The sequence below is a fragment of the Epinephelus moara genome, chromosome 12, assembly GCF_006386435.1.
Source record: "Epinephelus moara isolate mb chromosome 12, YSFRI_EMoa_1.0, whole genome shotgun sequence".
NCBI classification, from domain to species: Eukaryota; Metazoa; Chordata; class Actinopteri; order Perciformes; family Serranidae; genus Epinephelus; species Epinephelus moara.
Window position 1 is genome coordinate 13,516,254 of NC_065517.1, and position 14,449 is coordinate 13,530,702.

Sequence of the window (14,449 nt, forward strand, 5' to 3'; positions counted from 1 at the left end):
CAGCATCAGTTACAGTTACGACTGAGCTACAGCAGCACGGCAAGCAGCATTAGCAGTGTCCCAGTACATAGCATTAGCAGCCGGCTCCTTTTCAGCTGTATCCCGGCAGCAGTGTTAGCAGCAAAGAAGCCGGACTTGCTCGAACGGTCCGCTGGAAAACCGAAGATCAAGGACGCGGTGACGCGGCCCTGCCACGGCAGCCGCCCGTGGGCAAACAAATAGTGCCTGCTGTTGGCACAGCTTGTGGAGGAGAACAAAGGAGTTTTAAGAGGGAAATTCGGTCCCGGGATCACGGCACAAGGGAAGAGGCAGACTTGGGAGCACATTGCCCGACAAATCAATGCGTCGTTCCCTCTCCTTTTACGCACAAGCGATGAGAAGCGCTGGTATGTGCTGCAATCCAAAGCGGGCGTTATTGCGTTACTACGCTGGGTGGGAAAAGTAAGCTCATCCCTGATGAGGTCAACCACAAACATTCTCCCTGCATGATCAAGCCGGTAGCGTCTTATTAAATCACTGTCGTTCAATATACGGAGAATATCTCTCCTTCCTCTCTGTTTTTCCGCCATCTTCTCTGTTTAAGACACTCTTTTAGGCTTCTTAAAAGTCCTCCTCCCTCCTCTTAACAGTTTTTCACCTTAGGAGCTCTCTTAAGGCCTAAGATGCTTTGTGAATAACTTTTATCTTAGCAAGGGAAAATTCTAAGAAAAATCTTAGAATTCCTCAAATTCTAAGATTTTTCTTAGAATGACGTCACTAAGAGCTACTTTGAGTTTTAGGATTCTTTGTGAATACGGGCCCTGGATTCTATTTAACTAGAGACAAAACTTTTTTTCACCACTGAAGATCATAAACCCTTGAAAATAAAAACGACTCATTGCAATCAGTTGAGAAATAGAAACGCTGATTTTGACCCCATCACTTTTTCAAAGCATAATTTGTTTAAAACAGTGTTCTGTGAAATAGCTTGCACCAAAAATTGTTAACTAACAAATGAAAACGCTTTGAGAAAGGTTTGTTTACTGATTTTAAAATGACTCAAAAACATGCACGCGGCGAACATGACCAACAAATTCTTGATACAGTTTCTACTTGTCCAAGTTTTCTTTTCTTTCTCTGTGAACATGGCAACATGTGAAGTCTCTTGGTTGATTGGTTTGTAAATTAATTAAAATGAATTAATGTGTAATTGATATATATATATAGGTGCCACATGCACATTTGAAGAGGTTACTTCCCCTAACAAAAGAGGAGGTAAGAGTAACTCATGCCTACATGTGTGTTGACTCAGCAGAGTGAGTGAGTGAGAAAAGCTGATCTACAGGAGAATAAATATCCTGAAAGCATTACAGAGTCACATTGCATTACGTTCCATATATTTTTATATTTCTAATTGTCACCTTTGTGTTTTCCTTTACTTACCTTAACTACCTTACTTAACTTACCTTGACACTCTTTGCTCCTGTTAGATGTATTCATATTCATTCATACATGTTTCTTTTAGTTAGTGAATCCCAAACATGAAGAAGTATACTTTTACAGGCTGCATGTCATGACCAAAGATTAGACAATAGTCTGAAAACAAACATAATTTCATGTCGTAGAATTTAGTTTTGTCTTATTTCCTACACCAGCTCTCGTCTTGAGAGCGCTTTCTCTCTGGTGTTTTGGTGCAAGACTTTTCTCACATGTTTTGTGTGATGAGCCGCAAGATGTTCAGAAAGGTTTGACGTATTTTGCTCATTGTTGGTGCCTCTGCTTAAAACTGAGCACTGCTTTCTCCACTAAATTATGTGATTCAGGGGTGGGGTCCCCTCTGTCCAATGTTGGTTACCAAGAGAACACAACGAACCAAAACAAAACCTGTTCTATAACCTGTTTTTTTGGGTTAGTGAATGTGACCCAAACAGAGTCCTAACAAGTATAGCAAAACCAGCATGTGTGTGTGTGTGTGTGTTATTGTTTACCCTTGCAGTTTATAAAGGCATACCCACACATGAACCGACACACACACAGTGAGGTTTCTCATAGCAACAGAGGATTAGTCTCACACTGAGACTGATGCCATTGACCTGTGACACATACACATGGACACACTCTTCTTTCCTCTGTAGTTTAGTTATAAAAGCTCTGCTGGCTGAGGATCAGCTGTTTGTTAACATCTGGTGAATCACTGTCGGGTCCACACACACACGCACTGTGTGCGCACACACACACACACACACACACACACACACACATACGGACAAACCTGGGATCTGCAATTAACCTTCATCCCTCGTGTGCTCTGCTTGATTTGTTATCACTCTCTGTGTTTGTGTCTGATTCATTTGCTGTGTTTTTTTTACCTTGTGGATATTTAGTGACTCACACAGAATGAAGCAGCACTATAATCATTATTAATCCTCCAAACAACCAATAGTAAACAAATACCAAAGGCTTTTTAAATGTAACATCAGCTGTTGTCAATTGTTGAACTAAAAGTTGACGTGTCTGCTATAAACAAGTGAGATCATTGACACATTTTTGAGGTCATTTATTGAGAGTTGCTGCTGTTTTGGAGATGAGATGTTTAAATTGGGAATGTTTTTTGGCTATTTTTTGTTTTTTGTTTTTGTTATATTGAAGAAACTTTAAAGGGACAGTTCCCCCCAATCCACAGACCTTGTTGTGAGCAGTTTCATGTAGGAACTATTTTCTTTCTAACAAACTACATCCGCCAACCATATCAATGTGCATCATGCAGCGTGCATCTCCTTCTAGCTCATCTGCCACCACTGAGCTAACTAATGTTACAACTCAGCTGAGGATGACGCCAATAATGTTTACATCTTGCGCTGTCATGAGCACGAGCCTCTCGCCCATGAGTAGATGCACACTTCCTTCTGTGTAGTGATACGGTTGGTGGGTGTAGGTTGGTAAAAAGAAAATAGTTCCTACATGAAACTGCTCACAACAAGGTCTGTGGATTATCTTGAGTAACTGGGTCATGATTTCTGGAAAGAGACATTTATATGAGTTTTTCAAATATATTTTTTGGCACTTTGAGCACCACAAGCTGAGTGCCATCTAGTTCCATTATGTTGGAGAGAAGGCAGACATCACTTACATCAAACACTTACCTTAAGCTAACATCTTTTAAGAGGATCCCTTGAATTAGTTTAGTTAAAAATTTTCTGACAATCATACGTACTGCACTAGACATTTTACAGTTAAAAATAAGCTTTGCATTCCCATCTGGTGGACAGACTTTTTAATTGAGACACAGTTTCAAATGTACTTTAAACATATTTTTGGCTTTCCTGTGCAGTTCCTTTCACACAGCTACCACAGAGAATGATTTACTGTGTCTGCAGTAATCTAATATCTGCTGATTTATCACTTAAACTCTAATCAACCCTTAAAGGGCAGATTAAGTGTTGCAGCAAAACAGAAGAACAGGATTATAAGCATTAAACATCTGTAATAAAAAGGCAACAACATCAGTGTTTTAGAATTAAAGAGAAGAAATCTGGATATAATTGTCATCAGTGAATCTCCTGTACAAACAAATATAATGTTATAATATTGGAGCATCATCAACAGCCTGCCGCTCTTTGCTTAACGCTGATATTAAATGGCAGGAGTGCACACTGGTGCTGCGGGGCTCAAATACAGACAGAGTTTCTCGGAGTGTGTTTTGTTGAAAGAAAGTGGAACAGGATTGTCCCTCTGTGACATGATAAGCTTCTTAAGTTCGAAAACTGTTGAGAAAAATGTCAACAGGAGACTTTTCATTTGGTTTTCAGGGTTCAAGTGGAGTTCAGTTTGAAAACCTTTATCGGTGCAACAAGCTCCGCATCAGCTGCTGCTCTCTGGCCTCTTAAACTCCGAAGCACCCACCAGTGGATTCATCTTTATAATCTTGTGTGATGAAGCCAAACATTTTTTCAAAAGCCACAAAAGTTTAAATTCTACTGAGGATACAAACGTTTCCAAAGATACCAAAAGTGTCAGTCTGACTTAATAGAATATTCCCATTTGATGTTATGGTGCAGCTATGAAAATAAGGTGTCGTGGGCTGGAATGTCACTCAGTGTAAGCTTTAGAGAAGTGCTGGAGCAAGCAAAAACAGATATTATCATACAGCTGGGGAATCTAGATTTAAATAAACTAAATGGGGAAAAAAGCTGGACTTTAAAAATGGACAAGGTTAATCATCGGCTAATCTGTTGATTATGTATTTTGTTTTTTGTTTCATCTGTAGAATGCCAGAAAATGTTGTAAAACATACACCACATCATCCCCTGATCCTAGGTGATGTCATCAAATGTCTCATTTTGTCTTACTAACAGTCCAAAACCAACCCGATCACCAGAAAAAATGTTGGCAACGTACGTTTATGCAAACCACAAGTAGGTTACATTGCCACTGTATTATGTAGTGAATACATTGAAACCTTGCGTTTCAACAGTGCTGTGGGCAATGTTTGGTGAGGTTTGTGCACAAAAACCACTTGGTTATGGTTAGGAAAATATATTTTGTCTTAAAATACGCAGTTTTGGGAACACTATCTCAGCAGGAAAAGCAGCAATGTCTCTCTAAAAATACAATGGACTCCGTCGATAGATCCGTATGAGACACCCACATTTGAAGCCTGTAAAGCCAATTAAAAAATCACTGACAGGTAGCTACAGTGGCAACATTTTCGTCTGGCGTCTGGGCTGCCAAAACCCAAAGATATTCAGTTTGCAATAATATAAATCACAGAAAAACAGCAAATAATCCCTTCACACCTGTGCACATCTGATCAGGTGTTGCATAAATTAAGCAAAATGTTGGATTGTTGATTTCCAAGTTAGAAAAACATTGTTGACCACAGACCTCCTTATCCAAACACCAGAAAGGAGCATTTCTTCTAGAGTCAGAGCTCTTCAGTAATTCCAGTCGTTTTTGTTAAAATTTCAGTCTCTCTCCTTTGTTCCTTGTCTCTGTACATTCATGACTTTTTCTTGGTTTGTGCCACCTAGGGCAAACTTGGCAAGCACAGTTATTGGTGGACCCTTGTCATTTTCCCACCAGCGTTTGTTGGTCTTGCTAATGCTAATGCTAATGCTGAAGCAACCAGCAGCTATGTGTGAGAAGCACAAACTGGGGCTACAGTTAGTCAGCATTCTACCTTTTATAATTGCAGTTGCTACCATAGACAGTCAGCATACGTAATAGATCTCGAAGTCTGAAGCAGATTTTGAGCAGAAGAAGCTGTTTTGACACACACTATGAACACTGTTGGAAAAATCAGCTGTATTAACATAATATGCCAACAACAATCTCTGCAGTGTTGCTTTGTTTGGCTCTCACTAAAAGTGATGCGTTGCAAAGCAAAGTTCGGTCTGAGTTTCAACTCACTAGAGTTTGCAGGTCTAGCAGACTAGCACCAATAGGCTGTAGGGTGGGTTTATGCAATAAAGCTTTGATTGAAGTGTAACTTAAGTGCCTTGCTCAAAAGCAACATAACAGCAGGTAGTGATGTGGGGACAAAGTTTCAAAAGCAATGTCATTCCATTTGATTTTGGTGTAGCCTCAACTTTCAGGTCACATTGTGTGCTTCTTAAAACCGTCCAGGAGTAAACCTATTTCCGATGCATCCACTTCGGTTGTTCGTCGAAACTGGAGGATATTTGACCCTGCGAAACCTGCCCTCAGCCATGTGACCCCACCCACCCCCAGCTGTGTATCTCTGCGTGAAATGGTTTGTCCCATTTTTAGCCCCAGACCACAGGATCGAACCACCGCTGTTTGCCGAAGAGGGGGGATTTTCCACAGAGGCAGAAAGCTGGCTGCTTGAGCAAAACCGCAACCCTCGGGGGGGAGACAGACAGAGAGAGAGAGAGGGAGAGAGAGGGAGAACAACAGAGAGACAGACCTAGAAACAAAAATAGAGAGAGAGGGACAGCGAGAATAAAGAGAGTATTATTTACGAGCCGCGAGTCCTCTCAACAGAGACTAAACTTAAACACGACCGAGAGACTGGAATTCCACTGAGGCTCACTGGGTAAAAGTGCAGCATCAGGACGTTTGTGTGTGTGTGCGTGTGTGTGTGTGCGCGCGTGTGTGTGTGTGTGTGTGTGTGTGTGTGTGTGTACAGTATAATGATGGGAGGGAAACCTAGAATTTAAGACCCCAAGAGAGAGAGCTATTCTGTCCTCCTCTGAGATGCTGTTACTCTTGTTAGTTTGCACATACTTGGCATCTTCTGGCTGACCTTTTAAATCCTCAGAGGGAAACCAGAGATGCCGATTGGTCAAAGAAAGGTTGTGACACAGTGACTGCCTCCTTTGGTGTACAGTATACAAAGGACTCCTCTGTATCAGATACACACAAGTTTGATTTTCCTGTTAAATCCACTGAGAACTGTCACAGAATGTCTTTAAACGGGGTGACAGTGATGTCAAAATACATGAATATTCAGTTTCCCTTCAGATTTATAGTCTTGTCAAGAATTTAGATCAACATGAGGCACCGAAACTCACCACAGAACCCAAAACTTTCACTGTAAAACAGTGTAGAAATTCTTTTTACTCCACAAAGTAAGTTGTTTTGAACCTTAAAATGATACCCAGGTTCCCCTTATAGAGGAGATGCCCTGTCTTGCCTCACCTAAAATATAAAAGACATCATTAACATCAGAGGAAACTACTACATTATTACAATGTATTAAATATACACTGAGACCCCTTCACTTTCCAAACACTTTATTGTGAGGTAAATTAAAATTTTTATGGATAAAATTGCCATTTTTCCCTCACAGATCTACACTCAACTCATAATGACAGTGACAAACTTCAAGAAGTATTCTTACCCTTTGTTGGTGCCTCTGAATTTTTGTCAGGTGCATCATGTTTGCTTTAATTATCCTTGACATGTGTCTGGACCTTGATTGAAGTCCACCTGTGGCTAATGGAATTGATTGGACATTTTAGAAAGGCTTGCAAGGGCCAAGGAAGAGGAGCAGTTTTACACAGTAGAGAATACATCGACTTGAAGTGGCTTAATGTTTATATTGACCTGAAAGATTTCAACCCAAGCTTGAAATACATTGTAACCGGAGTAGTTGCTATTCCAAGCCTTCTTTTTTTGTCCTCGGTGCCTCATAAAGTGGATTCATAGGTGCGCATTAAGGGGTCAAGGTGTAGTTTGGGAGCTTATGCATATGGCTGCCATAGGGCCGTACACATGCTGCGTTTTTTGTGCTCTCAAATCCATTGTTTTCAATGTGGACGTGCAGAAGGTGCACTAAAATGCAGGAGCGATCGTGTTGCAACACATAAGTGCCTGATTTTCAGGGCATGACAGCTGCCCCTAGATAAACAGAGTACAACTTTTGGAATGAAGCAACACGTACTGCATGTCGTGTGACGAGGAACAACCAACCACAGCTGGCAGATATCTTTCCCTTCTTCCTTAAATATCAGTCTGTGGTAGATATGGAGAAGGAGTTGATCATTTTAGTGCTGGGCTACCCAGAGCTTTACATCTGTCCCACGGGCAATATTTTAGGCCTAATACACACTACAGAACAATGCCTTGAAGATGATTAGTGCTGAGTTTGCTTAGCAACCACAGATGCAACCTGCCTTTGTGCTCTTGAAAGTTGGCACCAGAGTAGCATCCAGCGCCCGACTTCATGTTTTCCAGGCGGTTAAAGGCATGGCACGTGTTTGGGCCCCATATCTTTTTCGCAGATGACCTGCATGTCCTCAGGAGTTAAACTACAGTTGAGGCTACAGAGACAACAAGAGCTCTGATTGGTCAAGTTTCTGATGCTGTTGGAGACTGTTGAGAGTGAAGGCAACATAAAACAAAGGTTCAGTAATTGTCTCATTTTTGGAAACTGTCAATGCTGTAATTTCACAGCGACGCTCTGCTACTGTTCTGTAATGACATAGTACAAGCTACTGTGTACTAGTACATGCAGATATAAAAAATATTTTAACATTTAATGTGATGACAATAAAACATTGCCGAAGACATGCAGCCCTGGGTGCTTTAATGCTAGGCCTAAGTGGACAATTTCAAATCTGAAGGAAATAACTGCTCAGTGTTTGAGTCTAGTTGAAAGATAGGATAAACTCTGGATAAAGACCAACGCCAAAACCTGCCGTGAAGAGACATGTCTATATTCTACAACCCGGACCCTATTTTCCCATGTTTTTGTGTCTAAGTGACTAATGGGAACAACATTTTTTAAAATTGGTCCAGTACTGAGCAAGAGCTAGCAGCCAGCAGCCGACAGCAGGAAAACAGACTGCAGTTTAATCTTCGGGACAAACAGATCAGGTCAAGCGAAAGGTAAAGGAGAACATTTTGTCCGCAGAGAAACAATATGAGCCTGTCAGTGGCAAAACCAAGCACGTTTAATGCATGTACATTGACAGTGCTCTATTGCCCCGAGTGGTTATATGCAGCCTGGTTTTCGCTCAGTACTGGACCAATTTAAAAAACTGTTGTTCCCATTAGTCACTGAGACTTGGGAAAGCATGGGAAAATAGGGTGCAGGTTGAAAAATACCGAGGTTTCCCTTCAACACTGCAGCATTTCTACCTTAAACAGCCCAACTTCATCAAACCAAACACTTCATCGTCCTTTCTAACCATCAGTCTGGGAACAATTAACAGATGGAAGAATCCCAGTGGTTGTTTTTCTCACCGTAACATAACGAGGCCGGGCGGCTCGACGGCTGGAGACAAAAGAGCTTAGCAGTCTGACTTCGCCCAGGGTGAACAGTCTGACACACATGCACACGCACACACACACACACACACACACACACACACACACACAGCTGTGCTCCTGAGGGTGCAAATGAGGTAAGAGGTCTCAACTCTGCTGAGACGATCATGACGGTTGTGTGTGTGCGTGTGTGTGTGTGTGTGTGTGTGTGTGTGTGTGTGTTTGCCTGTGTCTGTGTTGGTGTGTGCCTGTATTTTGTATTTGAGTGCCCCCTAGTGGACAAAGACAGTAGTTCACATGAAGTCAGTATATATATCAGTCTATGTATTCCCTTTCATTAGTGAAAGTCAAGATTCACCTGAGAGCAATTAATCAATTCTGGACACAAAAAAACAAAAAAAGTTTCACAGGATGCAGTTGACACTTGTGCAGAATCATTTGCATAAATGTGCCAAGGCATTTGCAATTTATTAAAAAGAGCGAGAAATTCCTTTTATGATGTGCACAAGCGATTAGATGAAGTGGAGGTTGAACAAGTTTCAATTCCGATCTGAGAAATGCACCAAAGCAGGCGAGACGTACTGTGATTCCCGATGTTAAATTGAAAACAAGACAGCTGTCGAAAGCATGCAGGGAACATTGGCTGAGGGTTGAGGGTATACATACTGGTGTGTGTGTGTTATCTCCACTGCTGTGTGTGTTTGTTTACTGCCGTCTGATGGTGAGTCACAGCAACACCGATTAAGCACAATTCTCATGTGTGTTTGAGCTTCACAGAAAATAGCAGCACATGCCATGACCTCCATTAAATGTGTTTATGTGTTTAGGTGGATTACACAGGTGTCTGAACACACACACATACACACACACGCCTTATATAGAGGTGAATGAATCATTTAAAGAAAACAAGCTGAGATCCAGTAACCGTTGGAGCTGAAAGTAAAAGGTTGAGATGTATCCAAAAAGTTCAGTTTGTGGTTTTTCCCTTTTTCAAAAATGCAACATTATGTTTATTATCTGTCCTTTTGTCTCTGCTCTCCTCTCCTAGCACACCACTGTTCTGCCCTTCATCATCATCGAGATGCGGACCACCCACCATCGGTACCCCAGCAGGTCGTGGGGTCTGGCAGCCGTGTGCTGCTTTGGCGTGGGATACATCCTCTGGTATTGAATGTTTCTTATTTCCAACACTCAATAAACACCACATACACTGTTCATCCAGATCATGGTTAAGTAAGTAGCAAAGTGGCAAGTACATTTTGTAATATAGGATAATTAATGTGTAGATTAGTGTTCTTTAGACTGATTTATTTGTTGATATTTTATCTACATTAAGTTCTACTTTGTTTAGTTCAGGAGGAGTTGAGGTGCTAAAACCAAAGCTGAGGTTTATTTACTTACCTTATAGTTTAGTTGGATGTGATTTTGGTTTATTTTTTGTGTTGGGTTCAGTTCAGGTTTATTCACTCAGAGGTCCAGTTTATCTTTGCGAGGCTAGTTTAGGCTTTATCTAGTTGAAGTCTGGTTTAAATTAGTCTGGTGTCGTAGAGTTTAACGTAATTTCAGCCTAGGTGTTTGACTGAGTATAATCATTAAAAAATGATTGCGTCTTTACCACTAACTGATGTCACATAAACCATGTCCAAAATGTACTCTGAATGCATGTCAACTTTCTGTGTCCCTGCCTGCCCAGGACGTGTTGGGTGCACCAGGTGACAGGGGTGTGGGTGTACCCGGTGCTGGAGCGCATCACTCCGCTGGCTCGAGTCGTCTTCTTCAGCGCGATGACCGCTGTGATTTGTGTTTTCTACACCCTCGGGGAAATCCTCAACAGCTACATCTGGGACCAGCCACACACAGGTACACAATGCATACACAACCAAAATGGTTATAATACACACATGGCATTCAGTCAATTAACTGTTAAATACACAAGTAGTCTAGCGGGGAGGCTTACACAATGATTATGGGTATTTGTAACTTGGACCTTTTTATTTAAAAAAAAAGGATTGCATTTGAAATTTCATAACTGCAGTTTAGAGCTTCACGTTTTGCCTCTTCAACTCACACATGTACAGGGATAAATCAAACTGTCATTAAAAAGCTGTTGAATCCTGATATTGTAACAAAAATAAATAAAGAAACACAAAGCACAGTGTAAAATGGTTCTATTGATGTTCATGGCAGGTAGTTTGACAGAAAACAAAATTTTAAGTAAAATTAATTACAAGTAAAGACTCAATATCATGCTTGGGCTGATTTGTAAGAGCAGAATAGGTTCTGGTAAAGCGAGTGCAGATACTAGAGTAAGTGAGAGGAAATGTGAAACTTTATTTGAGTGAGAAATAGATAATCCTCTCTTTATTCCTCACATGTAGAAAAAGGCTTGTAAAATCATACTCGGCCAGAAATACTCAGGATACCCAGAGGCTTTCTGCACTCTTGGACTGTGTACTTCAGCAGAGACACACACTCAACTGTTTGTTGAATTCACAAGAAAGCTGCTTTAAGAGTAACTAAATCCCCACACCAATTTTTTTAAGTTGAAAACCAATATATACGGGTATTTAGTAGTGTTGTTGATTGATTCAGGTCCAGAGCTTGACATTGGAGTGCAAAGTATTTCAGTTCTACAAATTATGTTATAGACCCTTTTTAGGGCCGACGTCACAACTCCTTCTCCATATCTACCACAATTGTTAGCTTTTAAGACATAGGAGTCTTAAAATGTCGTCTTGTTGTGTTCTTGGGAGCCAGAATAGAAGGAGTCATGGCTCAAATCTTAAATTTTATTCCATTGCAGCTGCCACTGTGTTAAGTGTTATCATGTCCACCTCACCAGAAATTGGGGAGGTATTCAGATTAACTTTTTAGCGCATTAGCTAACGTTAGCTTCAGTAGCAAAACAAACTGGAGGAAACTGTTCAAGTGCCATCCTCCTTTGTAAGATTGGATAGCGCTCTGAATTTACAAACGGTCCAGCTTGTGCGAGAGTGCGCTCCGACGCTTGGGATAAGTATTTCTGAATGCACCGCTCTCATCATCTTTCTGCATTGTCTAAAATAAGCCAACAGAACACGCTAGCTAGCACTAGCTAATGTCTGTGGAGAATTATTTTGCCTCCAGCTAAGCCCTGCCCACCAAAAAACGTCATACTGTTTACTAACAGTAACAGGGTCTAAAAAAATGCATAGTGACTGCCCTCTACAGGTTGAAAGGCAGTTGAATTTTGTTATTGGCTGATCTGGGACCAGTTGGTCAGCTTTCATTACCAACTACCCTCCTCCATCTTTTCCCTGTTGCCACACCCTCTGTAAATTCAATGTTTCCGACTGTGAAGACTGTGGCCAGCAGTGGTCAGTCAGTCAGTCAGTCAGTCAGTCAGTCAGTCGAAAAATATAAATCTTCAATCAATAGCACGGGCATTTTATTTGCTTCAATCATTGAACCCTACCAGCATATATTTGGAAGGGATGTCTGTGTGAGACAAGAGAAATAGAGAGACAGTTACTACGGTTGTTTAATGGCACAGAATTACAGCAGCCAGCATACTGACACTACACCACTCTTTATCCTCTTAAAACAATATGCACCACCAACCAATAAGACTTTATGATCGCTTTAGAGGTCCCGTTTTTGTTTTTTTTCTTTCCATCTCTCTTGTTTACCGGGCTATTAAATCTCAGTGAATTACAGTCTTCTTTGATGTTCATTGTTTCAATAAAATGAACTGAATGATTGCATTGTGAAGAATGTAACCGCGCTAACGATGTGTATAGCATATGTCCATATTGATGGGGGAGGAGGCTGTGGATCTGGAGGTGGCGTGATAGAGTGACTGGGCGTGCCATAGCCCCCCTCCCAGCCCCGCCCATTTTCACGTACCAGGGAGGCTTTTCAGCCAAAAGTCTGGGATTTAGTTACTCTTTGAAAAAACTGAGCGTCTGAGGTCACATTTTGACTTACAGATTGACAAAAGCTTGAATCTCGCTCAAAAGTTCCGTCGTTGATAAACTTTACTCAGACTTGTTGGTCAGTCTGAAAAGTGTTAGAAAGCAGAAACAGACGAAGCATCTGCCGACCAGCCGCCTCTTTCCCAGTCTCTCTCTCTCTCTCTCTCTCTCTCTCTCTCTCTCTCTCTCTCTCTCTCACACACACACACACACACACACTCGCGCTCTCCCCCATCCATCTGCTCAGCAGGTCGGCAGGTAGCACTCCACCCACACCAAAGAGAAAAAATCTGTCTGTGTGTGACTTTCTAGACGAGAAGCCTGCAGCTTTAGTCTCTAGTTTTACTCTCATTTAAAATACCTCCCACACACACACACACACACACACACACACACGCCCCTCTACAGTCTGCTGACTTCACAAGTTCTCTCTCCTCTCTGTCTCTTTCTCCCAGAAAAGGTCAAAGGTGAGTGATCTTCTCGTGACTGTGCGGGCATCGAAGTCAGCCTCGCCCAGACAGCAGAGGACGAGTCGTGCCCCGCCCACCCAGGACAGCACAAGAACAGAAAACAAGCGACCTCACCAAAAGTGGAAAACACCATCTACCATTGAACTATACTCAATAACAATAACATAGGAGATCATCAGTTAACTGTAAATATAGAGAAAAAGGTGACGAATGAAAGCGAGTCAAAACTCATCTACTGTTTTTTCAATTTATTTTTTTATTTTTATTTTTTTCATTTTTTCAGTGGCAGAAACTAAGCAACCGTGTTGCATCTGGCTTTGTTATATGGCGGACAATGGACTAAACGCACAAACATACATTTACACAAAAACATAGGACTTAAACATTGACATACTGCACACACACAAGCATAAACACACACACATTAACAGTATTTGTAATTTGCTTTTCTGGTATGAACTACTTATCAAAGTGAATGGATTCTTTCATCAGCTACTAGGAAACTACTGAACATCAATAATGTGTTGAACATCATTATTATTCATCTTATGAGTCACACTACATGTACGGAGGCAACTAGATGTTGGTACAAAATCAATAAAGCTTGAGTGGCAAATATTTCCTGTCGGTCAGTCCAGTTTGGATCCCTTTTTAAATTGCAACGAGTCTCCGTGGAGTTTTAATTGGATGTGACGGGGCCCCATAGCACCTGATAAAGAGTCTCAGGTAAGATGAGCAAACACACTGCATCTTCATGAGTCACACGCATATTACGAGACGTCGCTGCTGCCTCATTTATTTTGACGAGACAAGTGTGAACAAGTGATTCTCAGCATTAGAAGGAAATGATTCAACTTCTGTGTGACTGTTATCTGACTCTATAAGTTTAAGTGAGACAGGTGAAAAAATAAAGACACACAGAGAATGTCCTCATCACGAGTGTAACCTCTTGGGATTAGGATGGTTAGATCAGTGTGTGACCTCGGCACCCAAAAAAGGTACACTGACACGCTGTTTTTTCTCCTGTTTCTCATTATTCATTCATTTATATCCGTAACCACTTATCCTATTAGGGGTTGCGGGGGCACGGGAGCCTATCCCAGCTGACATTGGGTGAGAGGCAGGTCACCAGACTATCACAGGGCTGACACATAGAGACAGACAACCATTCACACTCACATTCACACCTACGGACAATTTAGAGTCACCAATGAACCTGCATGTCTTTGGATTGTAGGAGGAAGCTGGAGTACAACATGCAGACTGCACAGAGGGCCTCTTCTTTGAAGGGCAACAATGCTAACCATGGACCAT

The 14,449-nt window shown here is 41.4% G+C and overlaps 1 protein-coding gene across 1 annotated transcript in view; it reads left to right on the forward strand.

Moving 5' to 3' along the window:
- The window catches only part of aig1 (androgen-induced 1 (H. sapiens)), a 35,960-nt gene extending 22,204 nt beyond the window's left edge, over window positions 1-13,756 (forward strand). Inside the window, exons 4-6 of the mRNA XM_050058974.1 lie at window positions 9,761-9,876; window positions 10,406-10,572; window positions 13,121-13,756. Coding sequence (XP_049914931.1) covers window positions 9,761-9,876; window positions 10,406-10,572; window positions 13,121-13,140 — 303 coding nt within the window. The 3' untranslated portion in view covers window positions 13,141-13,756. The remainder of the gene's footprint in view (window positions 1-9,760; window positions 9,877-10,405; window positions 10,573-13,120) is intronic.
- Window positions 13,757-14,449: the final 693 nt, after the last annotated feature.